We start from the raw sequence: 24,346 nt of genomic DNA on the forward strand, positions 1-24,346 counted from the left end.
AATTTTGTTAGATGCTTTTTCTGCATCATTTGAGGTTTTTTCTGCATCATGTGGGGTTTTTTCTCCATTCTGTTAATGTAGTGTATTACATTGAATGATTTTTGTATGTTGAATTGTCCTTGTGTTCTGTGAATAAATCCCAGTTAGTTATGGCATATAACCCTTTTAATAATCCACTGAATTTGACTTGTGTTTTGTTGGTGATTTTAGCACAGATAGTGATATTCGATATCGGTCTGTAGTTTCTTTTTTGTAGTGTCTGTCTGGCCTTGGTACTAGGGCGATGCTGGTCTCATAGAATACGTTAAGAAGTATTTTCTCTTCGTCAGTTTTGTGGAAGGGTTTAAGAAGAATTGGTTTTAATTCCTCTTTATATGTCTTATTGAATTATCCATTGAAGCCATTTGGTCCAGGGCTTTTCTTTGTTGGCAGACTCTGTACGTTTTAAAATTTTATGATTGATTCTCTTTCATAGCTAGATATTCCCTTTCATAGCTAGGATAGATTCTGATTACCTTGGCCATGTAAGTACTTTAGAAACAAAATCTGAGAGTACTTTGCTGGCTACCTTTACTCAGTTACTGAATTCTAAGGCATTGTCTTTTCTGGTGCTATATGCTTTCTTTTGGCAAACATCTAATGGTTTTAGCTCCCACCTAGAATCTTAGGGTTCCACCTCAGACTTCTTTTGAACTATTGTATCTGCTTGACTGTGAATTTCTTAAGGGTAGTATTCCTGTCTTACTCATTTTGGGGTTATCAATACCACAGTGCCTGAAGCATAGTGAACATTCAGTAAATATATGTGAATGGATGAATACATTTACATCTGTGATTTACATATCACAGGCCCTACTTTGGGGCTTATGAAGAGATGCAAGATAGATTTCTCTATCCAAATACAGTAATGTTGGCCAGATAAGCAACAAATAAAAGGAGCTCTGGCTCTCAAATATAGAAATAAGCACTTGAGATTATACTTTCTTCATTCTGTTTGGAGAACAAAATAAAAATTAATTTGGAAATGAAAACTTAGCTGCTAGCTTTAACTTTATTATAGTAATCTGAATTGTCGTCTTTAAAAATTTTTACCAACAGGGAACGAAAAGCACAAAATTTTGTTGGAAGAAATTGAAATGATCTGAAGAATCAGCCATTTCCGTTTAAAGAAATACTACAAATACTAGAAATAGTATTAAAGAAATATTAGAAATAAAGAAATACCCTTATACCTTGTTATATAAAATTATATTGATAGCATATCTTTTCAAGAAATGTTTCTAGGGTTATCATCTAAATGTGTATTTGGATCTTGTTAAGTCCACTGATTTTGTTTGGTATTATTCTTAGAACCAAAGATAAATAAGCTTTCCTTTATCATTTGGCTGTAGCTGTACAATATAAAATAGAAATCTTAATAAGAAAATGTGGATAACAATATTTCTGGAAAAAAGGTATGGGATTTGTCTTTTCTTATGAAGATGAATTCTCTCCTAATTCAAATGAGAAGGATTTATATGAAGGCCTTTAATTTTCTTTCAGTTCTGAAGTTTTATGGTTCTAGAATAGTTAAAAAAAAAAACAACTAATTGACAAAAATAGCAAGTGGAATGTGATAATTTTAATCAATATCCAGAAATATCCCATAACTTAATATGTTCAAATATTAGGTTCCACAGATTTTTATTACACTGGACTGGATTTATTGAAGAATTGGCATTACTCTTTATGTATCTTTTTTTTCTTGTACCTCCTAGTAAGCACCTACTCTTTTGTTTTTGATAAATAGGCTGCTTCTAAGAATCAGACTTCACTATTGGGAGAACCACCAAAAGAAATACGGCTCAGTAAAAATCCATACTTGAACTTGGCAAGTGTGTTGCCCAGTGTGTGCTTATCATGTAAGTGAGAGCTCAGTATTAATATTTTGGAGTTGTATTGAATATTTTCTATAATCAGTTTTACTTTAATTTTTAATTTAATGAAAGCAAATAATGCTTATTGACTAATTAAAGCTTAAGTTATGACCAGCCTTTAAATTGAAAGAGTAACTAAAATTAAGACACTTAAAATGCATTCTGATTATTTAAGGAAAATATCTTTTGTAATATTTTATTAAGAATATAATTAATTTATTGAATTATTGAATCATAATAGAAAATAATTGAGCAAAGGAATTATTGACAATACTATAATGCTTTGCAATACATATAGAACCGTATTTTTAAAAAAGAGCCTATGTAAGTAATCTACTATCCAGAATATTTGCAAACTACCCCAAAATATCTGAGCTAATGATAATTGGCAGAGGTTGAACTCTTGTTTACTCTCTTGAAAGGCCTTCTCAGGTCTTCAGTTAGAATAAGTTATAATTTTAAAGGAAAATCACAAATGTGGTATATGCTCTGGGTACTGGGATATTCACTACAATGTTGGCTGTCAATTGGTATAACTGAAAAGTACCTTAATGTTCTTCAGTAGTGGAGTGGTTAAATAAAAATTAGTTCATCATAAAATAGAATACAGTATAATTTTTTTGGTAATTGAGGGAGAGGTACACGTACTAATATGAAATTATCTCTAAAGCAAATTAAGTGAAAAAAGCCAATGTAGGAACAAAGAGATTCCATTCATGTTTGTTTAAAGCTGTATATTCTTATGTGTGCATATTTAATGTATAAATGCATACAGTAAATTTTGGAAAATAAATTCTAAACTGTTACCTCTGGGAAAAAGAATAGGACTGAATGAAGGAGATTAAAAGTTTTAATATACATTCTTTGTATTTTATAAAGTATCCTCTTAAATGTAGACATTGATTTGTAATTTTTTTAAAGAGCCAGAAAAAAATTTAATGTGCTTCTCCCATGTCACATTTTTACCTCGTCTAAAAATGGATGGTTACAACTATTGCATTAACAAGAACAGTTAGTTTACATTTGGTTTGCCTTCTTTAAAAACATTTTTTTAACTTATTTATATTTTAGAGAGAGAGAAAGTGAGAGGGAGAGACAGAGTATGAGCAGGGGTGGGGGAGGGTCAGAGTGAGAGGGAGAGACACAGAACTCCAAGCAGTCTCCAGGCTCCAGGTGCCGTGCTGTCAGCACAGAGCCCTACACGAGGCCCAAACTCACGAAACGTGAGATCATGACCTGAGTGGGGTTCAAACTCAAGAACCGTGAGATCATGACCTGAGCCGAAGTCTGGCACTTAACCGACTCAGCCACCCAGGCGCCCCTTGTTTGCCTTCTTTTAGAGATTAGATATAGATCTAAAAAATGTTTCCATCAAAATTATTTATCTATAGGGCAAACTTCGACTTTCAGTTGCTTTAAATGAACAAGACAACATCATATACTACATATTTTTCCCCTGGGCATAATAAATATAGACATATACTGGCTAATGAAAATTTGTGTTCTTTTTGGGAATACAAGTTTTGTATTTTGCTTATAACTTACAATAAAACAACTTTTAGCTGAAAATATGATTGATTTTGCCTTTAGCCCCTGCAAGTAAAACCACTCTACAGAAGACTGGAATTGCAAGCAACATTCTGGATGCAATCTCTCAGGGAAATGAATCACAACACACATTGGAAAAGTGCATTTCTTATTCTCAACCTTTTGGTGATTATGCACAGGTAAATGATTCTCAGGTATTGATATCTAGAAAAATTGGTTCAACTATGTATTGAGCTCATATTCCTATAATTGTGATTGTGACTCCTATAATTGAAATTGTGATTCCTGTAATATAGGAAATATCATAGGAAAGTAAAATTGCATTCATCTATACAATATTCCTTGTTCATTTGGAGTTTTAGGCTGTGTTCAAGAAATTAACTAGCATTTTACTAGATATTTCCCTCTCAGTGTTTACTCAGTGTTTGTTGACTAGTGGCCAACAAACTATAGACCAAATCCAGCCCACTACCTGTTTTTTTTTATTAATTTTTTTTAATGTTTATTTATTTTTGAGACAGAGACAGAGCATGAATGGGGGAGGGGCAGAGACAGAGGGAGACACAGAATCCAAAGCAGACTCCGGGCTCTGAGCTCCGTCTCAAACCCACGGACTGTGATATCATGACCTGAGCCCAACCGACTGAGCCACCCAGGTGCCACCCCCCCCCCCACTACCTGTTTTGTAAATGAAGTTGTATTGGAATACCACCACATTCATTCATTTACATATCGTCTGTGGTTGTGTTGCGCCACAATGGTAGAGTTAAACAAAGACTATAGGACCCATAAGATTAAATATTTACTCTCTGGCTCTTTACAGAAAAACTCTGCTGACTTCTGGTTTTTATCAATGTACATCTGACTAAGGAACCCAAGGATATGCCTCTGTTCTTCACCCCTGCTTACTGATACAGAAACATGATCATTATTGCAGGCATTATTCTGACATTTAAACCAATCAATCAATAACATAAAAAGTGTTATATTCAAAAGGTATATTGTGCTATTATTTAAATAAGTCAATTTTACTTTGGCCTTTTCTCCTTCAGGTTATTTTCAGTGGCTTAAGCAGAGAGTGTATATGTTAGCAGTATAGGATTATATAATCGTGAGAGTCTTATAATTAACCATTCTGATTCTTTCTAATTTCTCAGCCTATCAGCTTCTCAGCTCTGTCCTATCTGTGTGAGCAATGCTTTCACTTTGATTTCCTTGGAGCAACTGTGTTTGTCTCATCTGTCTCTAAAACCTTAGAAAAGAAAACCTGTGTGAATTCACTTGGAACAACAGATGCCTCATTATGCTTTAATGATAGGATACTAGAAACACAAGTGTAATAGTTTCTGTAAAAATGGTGCAGTTGAATATTCGAATACTGTATAATAAAGTCTCTTACCTACCCGTGGAAAAGATGGAGAAAACAGATTGAAAGATGTTGTAAGTAGGTGGCAACAGACCTATATCTAAGGAATAGTAATCATGAATTAATACAGATACAACTTGGAAAGCATTCTCTTATATGTTTCTTAAGATTCCATTTTTGTTCCTTTATTAATATTTTAAGTAGTAATTGAGATAGGGACATTAATTGTATGCCAATTATATTTACAGGTGACAAAAGCCAAGGAAATTATCAGAGATGTGTGAAATCATTTATAAATAGTTTATAGTTCTGTAAATTAGAAACAGCCTAAATTTCCAACAATTTATAAGACTACGTAAACAAATCATGTCATATTTATCCCAGATATACAATGCAAATATTCAAAATCATGTAAAACACCATGTAAATTCATGGTAAATGTTTCATCATCTCTTGTTAATTTTTAAAATTTATATAGTCCTATACAATTTTATCTTCTTTACAAGGAACAAAATTCACTTTATAAACAGGAGGAAGCACAATAAACTTTTAAAAATTTATTTAAACATGTATGATTTAATTTTTATGTAACTTTTTTTTTTATCACTTAATTTTATCATGATACATGTACTCTTTAATCCCTTCCCCCATTCCCCCTACCACCTCCTCTCTGTAACCATCACTTTGAGTCTGTTTCTTGGTTTGTCTCTATTTTCCCTTTGCTTGTTTGTTTTGTTTCTTAAATTCCAAATATGAGTGAGATCATATGGTATTTGTCTTTCTCTGATTTCTGTTGCTCAGCATAATACTCTCTAGCTCCACCTATGTTGTTGCAAATGGCAAGATTTCTTTTTTTTTCTTTTTTTTTTTTTTTATGGCTGAGTAACATTGCATTACAAATATATACCACATCTTTGTCCATTCGTCAGCGGACACTTGGGCTGCTTCCATATATTGGCTATTGTAAGTAATTCTGCAATAAACATAGGGGTGCAGGTATCCTTTTGAATTAATGTTTTTGTATGTTTTGGATAAATGCCCAACGCTACTATTCCTGGATCATACAGTAGTTCTATTTAAAAAAAAATTTTTTTTTAACCTTTATTTATTATTGAGAGATAGAGCATGAGCAGAGCAGGGGCGGAGAGAGAAGGAGACACAGAATCTGAAGCAGCCTCTAAGCTCCGAGCTGTCAGCGCAGAGCCCGATGCGGGGCTCAAACTCACAAACTGCGAGATCATGAACTGAGCCGAAGTCGGATGCTTAACCAACTGAGCCACCCAGGCGCCCCATAGTAGTTCTATTTTTAATATTTTGAAGAATTTTGATCCTGTCTTCCAAAGTGGCTGCACCAGTTTGCATTCTCATCAACAGTGCAAGAAGGTTCCTTTTTCTCCCCATCCTTGCCAACACTTGTTTTTAAAATTTTTTATTTTAGCCATTCTGACAGGTATGAGGTAATATCTCATTATAGTTTTGATTTGCATTTCCCTGATGATGAGTGATGTTGAGCATCTTTTCATGTGTCTTTTGGCCATCTATGTGTCTTCTTTGGAGAAATATCTATTTGTGTCTTCTGCCCATTTTTTAAATGGATTGTTCATTTTTTTGGGTGGTGAGTTGTATATTTTGGATACTAACCCTTTATCAGATATGTCATTTGCCAAGTATCTTTTCCATTCAGTAGATTGCCTTTTATTCTCGTTGATGGTTCCCTTTGCTGTGCAGAAGCTTTTTATTTTGATGTAGTCCCAGTAGTTTATTTTTGCTTTTATTTTCCTTGCCTCAGGAGACCTCTAGAAAAGTGTTGCTATGGCCAGTGTCCGAGAGATTGCTGCCTATGCTCTCTTCAAGGATTTTTATGGTTTCAGTCCTCACATTTAGGTCTTTAATCCATTTTTGGTTTATTTTTGTGTATGGTGAAAGAAAGTGGTTCACTTTTATTCTTCTGCATGTTGCTCTCCAGTTACTCCAGCACCACTGGTTGAAGAGACAGTCTTTTTCACATTGGATATTGATTCTTCCTTTGTTGAAGATTAATTGACCATGTGATTGTGGATTTATTTCTGGGCTTTCTGTTCTATTCCACTGATCTATGTGTCTGTTTTTATGCCAGTAGTATTCTGTTTTAATTACTACCACTTTGTAATGTAACTTGAAATCTGGAATTGTGACACCTCCAGTTTTATTTTTTCTTTTTTCAAGATTGCTTTGGCTACTTGAGATCCTTTGTGGTTCCATACAAATTTTAGGATTGTTTTTTCTAGTTCTGTAAAAAATGCTGTTAGTACTTTAATAGGGATCGCATTAAATCTGTAGATTGCTTTGGGTAGGGTAGACATTTTAATAATGTTGGTTTTTCCAATTCATGAGCATCAATGTCTTGTCATTTCTTTGCATCATCTTGAATTTCTTTCATCAATGTTTTGTAGTTTTCAGAGTATAGGTCTTTTATCCCTTTGGTTAAGTTTATTCCTACATATTTAATGTATTTGGTAAAATTATAAATGGGATTGTATTTTTATTTTTTTTATGCTTTATTTTGAGAGAGACAGCACAAATGGGCAAGGGGCAGAGAGAAGGAGAAAGAATCCCAGTCAGGCTCCACATTGTCAGCACAGAGCCCCTCATGAGGCTCCATCTCATGAACCCTGAGAACATGACCTGAGCTGAAATCAAGAGTCGGATGCTCAACCAACTGAGCCACACAGGCGCCTCAAGATTGTATTTTTATTATTAGTGTATAGGAATGCAACAGACTTTTGTACATTGGTTCTAGATCTTGTGGCTTTACTGAATTCATTTATCACTTCTAGTGATTTTTTGGTGGAGTCTTTAGGGTTTTCTATGGATGGTATTGTGTCATCTACAAATACTGAATTTTATTTCTTCTTTACCAATTTAGATGTCTTTTATTTCTTTAGGTTGTCTAAATGCTGTGCCTAGGACTTGCAGTACTGTGTTGAATAAAAGTGGTGAGAGTGGACATCCTTGTCTTGTTCCTGACCTTAAGGGGAAAGCTCTCAGTTTTTCCCCACAGAGTATAATGTTCACTGTGAGTTTTTCAAGTAAGGCCTTTATTATGTTGATATATGTTTCCTCTAGACGTACTTTGCAGAGAGGTTTTATCATGAGTGAACATCATACTTTGTCAAATGCTTTTTCTGCACCTTTTGAAACGATCACACAATTTTTATCCTTTCTCTTACTGATGTGATGTATCATGTTGATTGTTTTGTGAATATTGAACCATTCTTGTGTCCTGGGGGAAAAAAATTCCACTTAATTGTAGAGTATTGAGGATTTTTGCATCTATATTCACGAGAGATCTTGGCCTGTACTTCTCTTTGTGTGTGGTGGGGACAGGGGTGTGTGTCTGTATCTGGTTTTGGTATCAGGGTGATACTGGCCTCATAGAATTTTGAAATTTTCCTTCCTCTTCTATTTTTTTGGAACAGTTTGAGAAGAGTGGGTATTAACTTTTTTAAATGTTTGGTAGAATTTGCCTGTGAAACCGTCTTGTCCTGAAGTTTTGGTTTGGGGAAATTTTTTTGATTTCTGATTCAGTTTCATTGCTGGTGATTGGTCAGTTCAAATTTTCTGTTTTTCCTCTGCCCTAGTTTTGATAGGTTATTTGTTTCTAGGAATTTATCTGTTTCTTCTAAGTTGTCCAGTTTGTTGGCATATAGGTTGTTTAAGTTTAAACCCATTCTTTACTCCTCTCCCCCAATATTTTAGGTATATGATGTCATATTTTACATCATTTTACTTTATGCATCCATTGACTGATTTTTACAGAAATATTTTTATTTTTACTGCTTTTGTGTTTACTTTTCATACTCTCACTTATGGTCTTCCTTTCCACTCAAAGAGTCCTCTTTAATATTTCTTGTAGGAATGGTTTAGGGGTCATGAACTCCTTTAGTTTTTGTTGTCTGAGAAACTCTTTATGCTCCTTCTATTCAGAATGATAACCTTGCTGGATAGAGTGCTCTTGGTTGCATGTTTTTTTCTTTCAGCACTTTGAATATATCATGCCATTCCCTTCTGGCCTGCAAAGTTTCTACTGAAAAATCCTGATAACCTTATGGGGTTTCTCTCGTGTATAATTGTCTTCTCTTGCTGCTTTTAAAACTTTTTCTTTTTTGCTACTTTTTGCCATTTTAATTACTATGTGTCTTGGTATGGACCTCCTTGAGTTGAGTTTTAGAGGGGTCTCTCTGTGCCTCCTGATCTGGATGTCTACTTACTTTCCCAGATTATTTCCTTAAATAATTTTTTTGCCCTCTTATTTCTTTCTTCTTCTGAGATCCCTATAATATGAATGTTATTATGCTTGATGAAATCAGTGAGTTCCCTAAGACTATTCTCAATTTGCATAATTTCTTTCCTTTGCTCAGTTTGGTTACTTTCCATTTCTCTGTCTTCCAAGTTATTAATTTGTTCCTCTGTTTCAAGTTCATTCCATCAAGTGTATTTTTAAGTAAATTTTATTGTGTTCTTGATCTCTGATTTTTTTTTTTTTTTTTTAATCTCTGTGTTGTGTCTCACTGATGTCGTCTACACTTTTCTCCAGTTCAGGGAGTATCTTTATGGTAGGCATATTACTTCTCTCCTTTCACTTTTGTCTCTTGCTGTGGTTTGGCCCGTCTTTTGGAATGTGTTTCTGTCTCCTCATTTTCTCTGACTTCCTTTGTCTGTTTCTGTGTGTTAGGAAAGTCAGCTACTTTTCATGCTCTTAATGATAATAGCCTTATGAAGAATAGATCCTCTAGTATCCCACAGGGCAGTATCCCCTGTCACCCAGGGCCTGGCACTTCAGTGTCTCCTGTGTGTGTTGCATGTACCGTTCTGTTGAGTCTTGGCCTACTTTTCCTTCAGTCCAGTTGTCTGCAGAGGTTCTCTAGCAAGGTGTGCAACGGTCTGCTTGCTAAATGAGATCTGCCCCTGTTACTGCCAGAACTGAGGTCTCACAAAAGGTACAGGAGATGTGATCTGGTCTTCTCGGGGACGGGTTCACAGTGCCAAGCCTAGGGCATGTATGACTGGGAAGGGCAGATCTGCTGAAGACCGGGGCTGGGGGCTTGGAGTAAGCAAGTTAGGTAAGGAGAGTTGGTGCCATGCCGGTTCCTACAGATGGCCGTTGTTTATGCTGTGCGGTAGGGAGGGCAGTGGTGCCTGGCAGCTCCATTGTTCCTGGAGGAGTCTCCCTGTGATCCCTGTGTCTCCAGGCCATGCTCTGAGATGAGCAAATCCCACTCCTTCCTATCTACTCCCGCGTTTTCAAACTGCTGGCCTACACTGTATCTGCACAAGCTGTTTATTGTGCTGTTTCTTTAAGGTTGGGGGCTCTGCTTCCTACTGCCATTCAGGCTCTCCCAGAGCTCAGCCTGCTGTTTTTTAAAATTCCAGCCTTTAAGTCCTGCTGGTTTTAAGAACTCACAAAATTTGGCCCCTCTCACGTTCAAAAGCAAATATTGTGGAGATTTGTCCTCCCCATTCATGAGCTCCCCAGTGTGAAAATCTGTTTTCCACTCTTTTCTATACCACTGGCTCCCTCCCCACCATGGACACCATGGTCTGTTTCACTCTCAGACCATGTCATCACCCTTCCTACCTTCTTCATTATAGCCTCTTGCCTGCCTTTAGTTGTGGAGTTTGTTCTGCTGGTCTTTGGGTCATTTTCTAGGTTACTTACACTGAGAGGAGTGTTAGGTACTTGTATCCATAGAACAAGGCAATTGTAGGGTTGACCTACTCCACCTTCTGCCCAGCTGACATATATGATTTAATTTTTTCAAGTTAATTTTTTTTCCTTACCTTTGCATTCATTTCACTTTTGAAATTTGTTCTTTTTTTTCAATAGCAGTTTTGCTTATTAGATTACTGTGGTTCATTGTATACTTCTCATAGCCTCAGAAAGACACTTCTCTATTCACTCGTGGAGAAATTCTGTGATAAAGATGCCTTTTACATCACCAGTCTTCCTCCTGCCTCCATACTTGCTTACACAGAGACACTGTGGATGTGGGAATCTTCCCTGGATTAAGATTCATCGTCCCCTTCAACAGTCTCTGTTTCTGCCTTGTGTTTGTTCATCAAGTGAGTTTTGTTCTCAGTCTTGTGTTTTCATCTTTGTGAAGTGAACTCGATTAGATGTTACTTATGGAATGAAGTAACTAGAAAAAAAAGTGGTTGTGTTTTAGGAATTCCTTTTATTTCTATTGCTGGAATGGAGGGAGAGGTCTAAGGAAAAGAAACCAACATTGTTTGTTTGTTTTTTTTTCCAACGTTTATTTATTTTATTTTTGGGACAGAGACAGAGCATGAACGGGGGAGGGGCAGAGAGAGAGGGAGACACAGAATCGGAAACAGGCTCCAGGCTCTGAGCCATCAGCCCAGAGCCTGACGCGGGGCTCGAACTCACGGGCCGCGAGATCGTGACCTGGCTGAAGTCGGACGCTTAACCGACTGCGCCACCCAGGCGCCCAGTTTTTGTTTTGTTTTTAACACTCGCTGTATGCTTTGTGATGTGAGCATTTAACCTTTTCCGACAACACTGTGAGACTGCCTCCCTAATACAAGTGGAAAAGAAGTTAATCGTTGTAAGTTCATGCAGTTAGCAGACAATTTCTGTGATAACAGAGTCCACATTATTTTCATTATACCATGGACAAGTTTCTTCGGGCATGGAAGTAGGGTCTCATAAAAACTTTTTTTTGTTTCTTTTGTGTTAGCTGCTATGCATAAGAATTAGGAGAGATGGATGTATCGAGGTCCAGATGGATATAATAATCCTTAACTCGTATTCCAATATTGGTGAAGTTGCCTGTATCACATTATTTCTCCTGCAGATAACCATTATTAAAACGAGTAAATATGAAAGAAAAACAACTATCCAAAGGCTTGGGACATGATCAAAAGCAAGCAGAACCCGAAGGGGAATTAGTCCTTGAAAGATAGAAACAGCACTGGATGAGATCTGTCTTTGTGTGGCTGTTTGCCTAACACCACCTGTAGTCCATGCATTTACTGGCTGGTGGGGTCCGAGCACCGAGTTCAGAACCATTAGCAAGGCTGAAAAGTAAGCATGAAGTCGCTGAAAAAGGGGTTGCTGAGGAAGGAGCCTCAAAATCTCTGTGTAAACTCAGGTGAAATACACTTAATTGACCCTCTGAAATATGTTTATAAGGGAGATTCCAGGTCCTGGTGGAAAACAATAGCTAGAAGATAAGAACTGAGAACAGATTCGATTCCTCCCCTGCACAGAAGAGACAGAGTTTTGGAGTTTGAGTTCAGAAAAAGTTATCTCCTTCTTATAAAAAAAAAAAAAATCAGTAATCACCAGAGGAAGATTACACATGTATAGTCATTATGATGTACCATGTATAATGTTCAGTAAATAAACATTACTAGATAACTGAAGAAACAAGAAATGTGACCCACAATTAAGAAGAAAAGTAATTCGGGGCACCTGGGTGGTTCAGTCAGTTGCGTGTCTGACTTTGGCTCAGGTCACAATCTCACATTTCATGAGTTATAGCCCCGCGTCAGGCTCTGTGCTGATACCTCAGGGCCTGTAGCCTGCCTGGGATTCTATGTCTTCCCCTCTCTCTGTCCCTCCCCTACTCCCGCTCTGTCTGTCCCTCTCTCTCAAAAATAAACATTAAAAAATGTTTTTAAAAAGAAGAAAACTAATAGAAACTGACCCCAAGGTGACCCAGATGTTGGTCTTAGTAGATAAGGTCTTATTTAAAGCAGCGATTATATGTTCAAGAACTTAAGGAAAATAAAGTCATAGTGAATAGGTGGGGATTTTCAGCAAGAAATATACACTATAAAAGAAGTATAGCAACTCTACAATCGAAAAGTATAGTATCTGGAAACAAAAATACAGTGGATGGGCTTAGCAAAATATTGGAGAAAACAGGAAAAAAGTTATGATTAACATAAAGACAAAAAAATAATCTGAAAAACAGAAATGAGAATGAAAATCAGTGAACAGATCCTCAAGACCGGAGGGACAATATCAAGTAGTCTAAAATAAGTGTAATTGGTGTTCCAGAAGAAGACAGGTAACGCCACATGAAATATTTGAAAAAGTGTTAGTAAAAATATTCTAAATTGGGTGTAAAAACCCTACAGACCTAACAGGCTCAGACATCTCCCCTGCAAAGCAGGATAAATAAAAAGAACAACTTACCTAGACACATTAGTTAATATGATGAAAACCAAAGTTATAAAGAGAGCATCTTGAAAGCAACTAGATACAAACAACGCACATTATTCCTAAGGCACAGTTTCTCAGCCTTGGTATTGTTGACATTCTGGGCTGGGTAGAGGGTGGGGAGACTATCCTGTGCATTGGAAGATATTTAGCAGTATCTTTCTTCTACCCCTTAGATTGCTCCTCATTGAGAACGACCGTGTTAAAACAACTGTAATATGTGGGTAAATAAAATACTATATATTTTCTCTATTTAAGAGCAAAACTATAACATTGTGGTGTGGGGTTTGTAATGTGCATAGATACAACATATTTGGTAATTGTACAAAGGACAGTATAGTATGGGGTGAATGAAAGTATAGTTGTGGGATTATTGCATTTTATATGAAGTAGAACAGTAACACTGAGTAGACTGTGATAAGTTATGGAACGCATTATAACCCATAGAGCAACCATTAAAAAAAAAATACAAAACAGTACACATAAAGTGTCAATAATTTAATGGAATTCTAAGAACATTTGATTAAGCCAAAAAATATCAGGAAAGGGGGGGAAAAAACCCAGGATGAATAGAAAACAAATAGCTAGGCAGGAAACCTAAACTGAATGATAAGAATAGTTAAAATAGAGTACAAGCTCCAATTAAAGAGGTTTCCAGAGCAAGCTTTGACTATATACTTTCACTGCTTCTATTCAACATTTTGCTGGAAGTTTCAATCACTGCAGCAATGTTTTTTAAAAGGAATGTGAAATGGTGGGGCGCCTGGGTGGCGCAGTCGGTTAAGCGTCCGACTTCAGCCAGGTCACGATCTCGTGGTCCGTGAGTTCGAGCCCCGCGCCGGGCTTTGGGCGGATGGCTCAGAGCCTGGAGCCTGTTTCCGATTCTGTGTCTCCCTCTCTCTCTGCCCCTCCCCCGTTCATGCTCCATCTCTCTCTGTCCCAAAAATAAATAAAAACGTTGAAAAAAAAAATTTTTTTTAATAAATAAATAAATAAAAGGAATGTGAAATGGGAAGGAAAAGTAAAAATGTCTCTCTTTGCATATGATGACTTTGCATGAAAAACCCTTAAGAATCTGAAAAGCAACGGATAAAACTAACAAACTTTGCAAAGTCACATGATAGAAGGGCAGAATGCAAAAATTAGTTGTATTTCTGTGTACAAGCAGCAAACAATTGGAAAATAAAGGTTTTTTTTTTAATTTCCATTTACAACAGCATCAGACATGGAATACATAGCAATAAATTAACAAGATTTGTAAGAACAATGAAAAACTACAAGGCACTGCTGAGAGAAATTAAACTAGATGCCTGTGAATGGAAAGTTATATCATGTCAGTGAATTGGAAGACTTAATATTGGTAATATATCAGTTCTCCCCAGACTATCTATAGATTCAGTGTTACCCCAACTAGTTTTTCAGCAGCCTTTTTCTTAAATAGAAATTGACAAGCCAATTTTTAAAGTTTGTATTAAAATGCGAAGGAGCTGAAATACCCAAACAGTCTTATGAAAGAGCAAGTTTGGAGGACTTCCTCTATAGGACTTCAAGATTTACTATAAAGTCCTATCGAGCATTGGGGTTTTGGCATAATGACCGGCAAATCACTAGAACAGAATATGCCCATGCTTAAATGGCAAACTGATTTTTGAAAGAGATGCCAAAACAATTCAATAGGTGAAGAATAGAAATGTTAGAACAACTGATTATCCATATTTGAAATCGTGAACCCTGACCCTTGCCTCAAACCATACTCTAAAATTAATCTGCAGTGTATTATAGGCCTAAATGGAATATCCAGGCCAAATGGATATCAACAAAAAAAGGGCACAATAAAAAGCTCTAAGTGTTCTCTCCTGAAAAAAAAAAAAAAACCATCAATAAAACTGGAAATAATTATTAGGAAAGGACCAAACAGAAGTTCTAGATTCAAGTACAGTAACTGAAATGAAAAATGTACCATGCATAGCAGATTTGAACAGGCAAAAAACCCAGCATGTTAGGAAGATAAGTCAATTGAGAGTATCATAGCCTAAACGATAGAAAGACAATGAAGAAAAATGAACCATAAAAAGGGTTGGCAATGATGTGGAGAAATTGGTACTCTCGGACATTGCCGGGAGGGAGTATAAAATGGCACAGCTGTTTTAGAAAAATGTAGCAGTTCTTCAAAATGTTAAACACGCTTACCATATGACCTAGGAATCACATACCCAAGAGAATTGAAAATACAATGTCCACATACAAAATTGGACATTAACTTTTTTGTATTTAATGTTTAATTTTGAGAGAGTGCAAGCAGGGGAGGGGCAGAGAGAGAGGGAGACACAGAATCTGAAGCAGGCTCCAGGCTCTGAGCTGTCAGCACAGAACCTGACGTGGGGGCTCCAACTCAAGAGAACTGCCAGATCATGACCTGAGCTGAAGTCGGATGCTTAACCGACTGAGCCATCCAGGTGTCCTGGACATTAATTTTCATAGCAGCATTATTCATCATAACCAAAATGGAAATGATGCACATGTCCATCAGTTGATGAGTGAATAAACAAAATGTGGAATATCCATACAATGAAATATTATGTAGCTATAAAAGAGATGGAATACTGATCCTTGTCACTATACGGCTGAACCTTGAAATCATTATGCTGAGCCAGATACGAAAGGTCACATATTACATGATTCTGTTTATATGAAATACCCAGAATAGGCAAACTCTTAGAGAAAGTAAACAGTTACTAGGGGTCAGGGAAATAGGAGTTGTGGAGTAACTGTTTTCAGGTACAGGGTGTCCTTTTGGAGTGATGAAAATGGTCTGGAATTAGATTGTGGTCATGGCTACACAGCCTTGTGAACATCAACAAATGTACTCAAATTAAAAAAAAAAAAAAAGCCTAACTGTACTAAACAGAGGGTGGCATTTTCACACAGTGTTTTAGAGATCCTGAAAGTAATGATAAGAAAACAAGTTAATTACACATCTAGTTCTAATTAGAAAACAATTTAAAATGGGCTATACATCCTATTTCTCTAGTCGATTATAATATTTGAGTACTGCTATTAAGCCGAAGTTATTTTCTCAAAAAGTGTACTTCTTAAATATTCTTTTTAAACGTTTTTAAATAAATTTTTTAAAGTTTTTATTTATTTATTTTGAGGGAGGGAGGGAGGGAGAGAGAGAGAGAGAGAGAGAGAGAGAATGAGAGAGAGAATGAATGTGAGCCCGGGAGGGGCAGAGAGAGAGGGAGGGAGAGAGAATCCCAAGCAGGCTCTGCCCTGCCATTGCAGAGCCTGATGCAGGGCTTCAACAACCCTTGAACCATGAGATCATGACCTGAGCTGAAATCAAGAGTCAGATGCTTAACTGGCTACACCACCCAGGCTGCCCTTAAAAATTCTTTTATTGAGAAAATTTAAATAAAAAATAGATGTAGTTATTTAAAAATCTATGATAACACTGGCAATGATAGTATCATAATAGTCAGCTATATAATCCTATTAATTTGAATGGATGGATGGATTTTGAAATGTCAGGTTCTGAGGGAGGTACATCTATGTCAGATGGTTGGGAGAAGCCTACCTTAAGGGAAAAGGCTTTGAGCCAATTTATTAAGTTTTTATTAAATGCCTATACCTAACATCTAATTAAAATCTGTCAAAAACGACATTCCTTCCTCCCCACTTTTAAAGTAGGTAAAATAGATCAAAATTTCACTTAAGTATCTTTTCAGTTTGACTTAGTAATTAGTTTTAATTATGTAAAGAATAATATAAGAATTATTTCTGCTGTGTCATAGGACTGTTAAAATTGTGATTTGGGATTTTCACGGGACACTTGCTGTCTGGTATGTCGCAGGTTAAGAGAACACGATTTACCTGCCTGTTTTACTCTTGTGTTGTACTTGGTTACCGGGGTGTTTCCTGCGAGGAAGCCGATTGCCTGTTTCAGGGAATCCACCACAGAATGTGTGCTAAGACTGTGTGATGAGGAAATAGGAAATAAAACTAAAAAATGAACAAAAAGGTCCGCTTGGCGTTCAGTCCTTTAACATGGAGCCCAATGCTGCCACCTAGTGGGAAAATAGTACAGGGAGACCTGCCAAAAAGATTTTTGTGACAAAAGGAATCTCGTGACAAACACGAACATATAGAATGTTTTTAAAAACCTAAGTCTACTTGAAAGAATAATTATGAAATCACAGATTATATTAACTCTAGCCAATAATTTAGAAAATACTTTAAAAATGATTTTTGCTAAAAACTGTAATTAAAGGAAAACAATAATTTGGAATTGATTTAGTTACCCTCACTGCTTTAAAATCTTTTGTTTATAAACCAAATCAGTTTTTTAAACGTTAAAAAAATCAATAAAATGAGTGTGCAATTTAAAGCTAGTTTTGAATTGCTACTCTGACTTGTTAGTCTAATTTTTCAAAGGATTTTAATGTGTGTATTTTGATATTTTGAGAGTGCTTATTAAGCATTCTTAGGGGCGCCTGGGTGGTTCACTTGGTTACTTGTCCAACTCTTGATTTCAGTTCAGGTCGTGATCTCACAGTGGTGAGATCAAGGCCCATGTCAGGCTCTGCGATGAGTGTGGAGCCTGCTTACAATTTTCTGTCACGCTCGCTCACTTTTCTCTCGCACACGTGCGTGCACACTCTCACTAAATTTTTTTTTTAAAAAACATACTTAAACCTAAGGTATAGAATTTGTATACCTTGGTACGCTGAAACTAGTGGGGCACTGAAATTTTACTTTTATTTTTTGGAATGTGCTACAATACTTTTGGAGGATCAGTCCTTCAATTCAAAGTTAAGACGTAATGTTACTCATGAAGAAACGCAAGTAGCTGAGAAGCAAAAATTAATGTGAAAATTGAAAACATCTATGCATATATGTAAGGAAGAGACATTTTATTGTTGTATCCTGAATGTCAGAAAATAAAGGAAAGTGGGTTTTAAAACATTTTTAACTGCGGAAAAGAGAAAAACTGTACTTAAATAAAATTTTATGCTTAATGCAGAAAAGAGGAATGAATTCATGTTTGTTTAGGTATAAAGTCCAAAAAGCTGGACTTGAAACCATAAGAAAGGAATATTAAGGGTTTGATTCAGATTCTAGAAGAACCTGTGCAGTTGTTCATTTTCGGCTTTCCATCTCCTCTGACTTCTCTAATAAGACAAGACTTGGAGAAGTAAAGTGGGGCTAAAGGTTAAGGTGAGGCTGAGGAGCCCTAAGTGGAGGCAGAATTTTCCAAAAAACAATTTGTATATTTAGAGGACACTAAGTTGTTGCATTCCTTTCGGAAGAGCGCGAGTGATAAACGTTGTGAATTTGGACCAGTAGCCGAGGAGCTGAATCAGATTCACTATAAAGTGCCCCAAAGTGGGATGCCTGGGTGGCTCAGTTAGTCAATTAAGTGTCCGACTTCACCTCAGGTCATGACCTTGTGGTTCACGAGATGGAGCCCCGCATTGGGCTCTGCATGGTGGTGCAGAGCCTGCTTGGGCTTCTGTCTCTCCTCCCCTCTCTCTCTGCTCCTTCCCCACTTGTGCATGTGCTCTTTCTCTAAATAAATAAATAAATAGACTTAAAAAAAAAAAAAAAAAAGAGCCCAAAGGAATCTCACTGAGGGATATTCAAGATGCTGTTTTCATGAATTCTTCCGTGAGCTTTTAAAAACTAGCCTTAAGTTCTGTTCCTGAAGTGAACCTAAATATTGAGCTTAAGACACATCTTAAATATACAACTTTGCCTGTCAAAAAGAAACCGTGATATTCCAAATTCACATGGAAATAAAAGAAAATTAGTCTCCATTTACGTGAAGATAAAAATACTTTAATTAAAGGAAGAAAATATTTCTTCAAACGCAAAAATAAAATAGCAATTGCATAAGTACAGAATGGGCCTCACAGTAATTGTGTGCAAAGAAAAAAAATGCATTTTTAAAAATAAGGAAGATTGGAATAATGTAAAGGACACCAACATGAGAAAAAATGAGTTGGATTCATGGCTCTAACATTTAATAACCTTGTGATTTCAGGCAAGTCCTGTAAGTTCTCCAAGCTTCTGTTTTCACACCTATTCACTGGAGATCGTTCCTTTTTTGCTTACTGCACAGGGCCGATGTCGGTGATACAGTGTAGACTATCGTCATAATTAAATTTTGTCAGTTTGTCTTTCAGGTGTATTATGGTTTGGATATTTTGCTAATTTGATCCCCACCTGAATAGTAGACATTCTCTTCTACTCAGGACCTTTCTTTAGTGTCTCCAGTGCATAAATGCCCATCAAATTGTTTTTTCAGATTTTCAGACTATATCACTTTCTTTCTTGTAAAATTTTAATCAAGGTTTTAAGTCACATATAATCCGTGTGTTTGCCCACATGCATATATCTAGTGCCTATCTCTTTGATTACCATATTTGTAATAGAGCTGCTTATTAATTTTGCTAGATTCCAAGATCAAATAGATTATTCTGCTTATAATCTTAGCCTGGCATTCCAGCCCCTCCATGACTGAGGCCAGCTTGCCTTTCCAACCTCATTTGCCCCTACGCTCTTCCACGGACCAGCCTCTCTCTGCCCCATCACAGGCCCGTGAGTTCTTACTACCTGCCTTGCTCAGGCATTTCCTCTCTGCTAGAACAGTCATTCCTGGTCTCCTCATGTCCATACCCAGTATCATCTCCAAATCCAAATTCTGATGGCTTCTCATCCGTGAGACTTCACCTCTCAAACCTTCCTCTCCCATTTTCCCTCCTATGAAAACGCTTGAGCACTTTGCCTCTATTTCTCTTTTGGCATGGTGGTGTTCTCCTTTTAGAAATATGTTTTGTACTTTTCTTCCTTCCCCTATGATATGAGCTGTTAGAGGGCACAGTCCAAACTTCATTTTTCTAGGTAACTGTATAGCACACAGCCCAGTGACCTCAATAGTTGTCCACAAAGAAATGGGTGTCTGTGACCTACGAATATGAAATAGAGGGAAGAGTATTTGCCTGTTTTACATATACTCTTCCCCTCTTTTGTGGTCCCCCCCCCCCTTTCTGATCCAGATTACTTCTCCTAGAACACTGAGCTTTGTTTCAAAAATCTTAATTATCATCACCTCCCATTGTACCCAACAATCCTTTCACTAAAAATTAGATATCTTTGATAGAATGTATCAGAAAAATTTCGTTTGCTCCCAGTATCATATGGGTGATAATGATGTCCATTTTCATTTCCTCTTCTTACTGCTAATTCTTGTGCTGCTCAGTGGAGTGTTTTGCTGATCTCCTACATCTCACTTGATTCTTACTTCAATGGTGTGTGTATATATATACATACACACCATTGAAGTAAGAATATATATACCATTGAGATATATATATATATATATATATATATATATATACCACTGAAGTATACTATATATATATATGTGTGTGTGTGTGTGTGTGTATACATACACACACACACACACACACACACACACACACACACGGTACACAACTGGGAAGTCCTTTCGGTGGAAGCACATAATTTCCTACCTGGCTTCTGAGAATAAAGATAGTATAAAGAAAGAGAGAAAAATTCAAAGTATTGATTTGCTTTATACTAAGACATGAAACATGGATTACTTCATAGCAGGAAGATTCAAGGGAAAGGAATTCAAAGTGTATGATTTCTAGACCCCGGAGTGAGGTATTATTTCTCTCCCTGTCATCTTTGAAAAATGAATTGGGCTGTCAAATAAGTAGCTTTTCAAAATTTAATTTAATGGACTAACCATTTATTAGAGGAAGAACACAAATAAGAAAAAGAGTTCTTTATACCTGAAGCTAAGGGTCTGACAGTGATACTGTGCACAGTCTGACACGCAGGAAGATCACCAACAGAGGGACTCCAGCAAAAGGCAGATGAAGAGAATAATTAGAGGCTTGATATTGGAGGAATCCCAGTCTCAGTATGCGATTTTGTTGCAGGCAATCTTTATCTAGGGTGGAATCTCTCTTTTTTTTTTAATTGAGATACAGTTGATATATAACATTATATTGATTTCGGGTTTACAACATGATACTTGCATATATTGTGAAATGCTCACTACAGTAAGTCTAGTTTAACATCCATCACCACACATAGTTAAAAATTTCTTTTTTTCTTGTGATGAGAACGTTTACAGTCTACTCTTGCAACTTTTAAATATGCAATACGGTATTAGTCGCCATGTTGTACATGACGTCTCCAGGACTTATTTATCTGTTAACTGGAAGTTTGTACCTTTTAACCACCTTCACCCATTTCACCCATCCCCACTCCCCATCCCCCACCATCTCTGGCAACCACCTATCTGTGTCCTGTATCTATAGTTTAATTAGCTTTGTTCTGCTTGTTTTTTAGATTCCACATATAAGTGAGGTCATACAGTATTTGCCCTTCTGTGTCTGACTTATTTATCATAATGCCCTCAAGGTCCACCTATGTTGTCACGAATGACAAGATTTTCTCCTTTTTTATGGCTAATATTTCTTTTTCTCCCTTTCTCTTTCTCTCCCCCTCCCTTCTTGTGTGTGTGTGTGTGTGTGTGTGTGTGTGTGTGTATGAGAGAGAGAGAGAGAGAGAGAGAGAGAGATTCTCTGTACCCGTTCATCCATTGATGGACACTTAGGTTGCTTTCATGTCTTTTTTTTTTTTTTTTTAATGTTTGTTCATTTTTGAGAGAGAGGCAGAGCATGAGTGGGGGAGGAGCAGAGAGGGAGACGCAGAATCCCAAGCAGGATCCAGGCTCCAAGCTGTCAGCACAGAGTGCGATGCAGAGCTTGAACTCAAAAACCTTGAGATCATGACCTGAGCTGAAGTCGGACGCTTAACTGATTGAGCCACCCAGGTGCCCCAACTCATGTCTTGGTTATTGTAAATAATGCTGCATTGAACATGGGGGCCCAGATATCACTTGTGAGTTAATGTTTTCATTTCCTTCAGATAAATACTCAAAAGTAGAATTACTGGATCAAATGGTAGATTAATTTTTTGAGGAACCTCCATAGTTTTGTTCATAGTGGCTGCACCAATTTATATTCCCAGTAGTGCCTAAATGCTCCCTTTTCTGCACATCTTCACCAATGCTTGTTATCTTGTCTTTTTTTTGTTGTTGTTAAGCTTTTTAATTCCAATATAATTAATATCTTCTGTGTTTTTGATAATAGCCATTCTAATAAGTGTGAGGTGATATCTCATTTTCACTCCTTCCATGGTTGAGGCCGGCATGTCTTTCTAACTTTGTTTGCTGCTGTCTTCCCTGGACCAGCTGATATGTCCCATCACATGCTCCTGTGTTCCTGCCATTGAACATCTTTTCATGTACCTAGTGGCCATCTTATGTCTTCTTTGGACAGTTGTCTATTCATATCTTCTGTCCATTTTATAATAGAGTTGGGGTTTTTTTTTTGTTTTGTTTTTTGCTGTTGAGTTGTGTGAGTACTTTATATATTTTGGACATTAACCCATTATTAGATATATGATTTGCACATATTTTCTCCTTTAGTAGGTTGTTCATTTTGTTGATGGTTTTCCTGTGCTGGGCAGAAGCTTTTTGGTTTCTTGAGCTCCCATTTCTCTGTTTTTACTTTTGTTTCCTTTCCTTTTGGTGTTAAACCCCAAAATCATCACCAAGACTGATGCCAAGGAGCTCACCACCTGTTTTCTTCTAGGAGTTTTACTGTCTCAGGTTTCCTGAAAAATCTGCTTATGGGGTTCCTTTCATTAAAAACATGCTTTTCCCTTGCTGTTTTTAAGAGTCTCTCCTTGTCTTTAATGTCTCATAATTTAATTATAATATGTCTCAGTGTATGTCTCTTTTAATTCATCTTGTATGGTACTCTTTGGGTGTTATAGATCTTGATGTCTCTTTCCTCAGGGCAGGGAAATTTTCATCCATTAATTCTTTGAAAAAGTCTTCTGCCCCTTTTGTTCTCTCCTTCCCTTCTTATATTGACCTACTTGATGGTGATTCATATGTCTCTTAAGCTCTCTTCGTTCTTTTTTTTTCCATCTCTGATTGGATTAATTCCACTGATCTGTCTTCAAGATCATTAATGCTTTTTTTCTGGGTGATCTAATCTGCTGTTGAAACTTTCTATTGAATTTTTTTTTCAGTTGAGTTGTATTCTTCAGCTCTGAATTTTCTGTTTGTACTTTTAAAATTGTTTCTGTCTCTGTTGAAATTCTCACTTTGTTCATGCATTATTTTTGACTGTTATTTTGAACTCCTTTCAGGTAAACCACTTACCTCTTTTTCATTACAATCTGTTTCTGGATCTTTATCTTGATCTTTTGTCTGCAACACATTTTTCTGTTTCTTCATTTTCCTTGACTCTCCGTCTCTCTCTGTTTTTGCACATTAGATAAAACAGCCACCTCTCCCAGTCTTGCTAGAATGGTCTCATATAGGGGATGAGCCTGGCCTGAGCTCTTAGTTGTCCCTCAAACGTTTGTGATTGACCAAGTTTTCTTCCTTGTTCTTATGACTCCCTGTAGTTGAGATTGTGCTAAGACTTGTCAGTATCCCAAAAGGATGAATTTCAGTTAGCACCTAGATGCAGGCTGATTAGATTCTGGACATTCAGGCAGCAGCTGAGAAAGTATGTAGTTAAACTTCTTCCAGGGAGAAATATAAATGGAAGTTTTTGCCTCTTTCCTCTGTGCTGGGCCCAGGTGTATAGTCATAGGTGGGGAGTAGAGAGGATATCCCTGCATCCATTAAGAAATTGTTTTCTTGGGGCGCCTGGGTGGCGCAGTCGGTTAAGCGTCCGACTTCAGCCAGGTCACGATCTCGCGGTCCGGGAGTTCGAGCCCCGCGTCAGGCTCTGGGCTGATGGCTCAGAGCCTGGAGCCTGCTTCCGATTCTGTGTCTCCCTCTCTCTCTGCCCCTCCCCCATTCATGCTCTGTCTCTCTCTGTCCCCAAAATAAATAAATGTTGGAAAAAAAATTGTTTTGTGTTTGCTACAATGCTGTGGGACTCATGAATATTGTGTCTTGTTGGCTATCAGAATCAGGCAATCCAGGGACCATACCTTGAATAGCAGCTAGAAAAGCTGGGGCACAGACATGTGTAAAAACTTCTTCTAGGGAGATACTAGTGACTTGGAGTGGGCTGGAAGAGAAGGTGGGTTTGGTTTTTGTTTGTTGATGGTTTCCTTCACTGTGCAAAAAGCTCTTTAGTTTGATATAATCCCAATTGTGCTTTTTGTTTGTTTGTGTTGGGGTTTTTTGCTTTTATTTTCCTTGGCAGAGACATGTCCAGA

At 37.0% G+C, this 24,346-nt stretch overlaps 1 protein-coding gene across 5 annotated transcripts in view; it reads left to right on the top strand.

The window, feature by feature from the left end:
- RAVER2 (ribonucleoprotein, PTB binding 2) overlaps positions 1–24,346 on the top strand; it is a 93,724-nt gene that overhangs the window by 60,258 nt on the left and 9,120 nt on the right. For 2 of the 5 annotated variants that reach the window (XM_040470501.1, XM_040470500.1), the window contains exons 10-11: positions 1,790–1,901; positions 3,507–3,643. In XM_040470501.1, coding sequence (XP_040326435.1) covers positions 1,790–1,901; positions 3,507–3,643 — 249 coding nt within the window. Of the gene's footprint in view, positions 1–1,789; positions 1,902–3,506; positions 3,644–4,287; positions 4,517–4,621; positions 5,391–13,233; positions 13,614–24,346 lie in introns of those variants that run through there. The other 3 variants (XM_040470503.1, XM_040470499.1, XM_040470502.1) reach the window with 3 other exon arrangements.

The sequence above is a fragment of the Herpailurus yagouaroundi genome, unplaced genomic scaffold (genome assembly GCF_014898765.1).
Source record: "Herpailurus yagouaroundi ecotype Mexico unplaced genomic scaffold, PumYag 77, whole genome shotgun sequence".
NCBI lineage: Eukaryota > Metazoa > Chordata > Mammalia > Carnivora > Felidae > Herpailurus > Herpailurus yagouaroundi.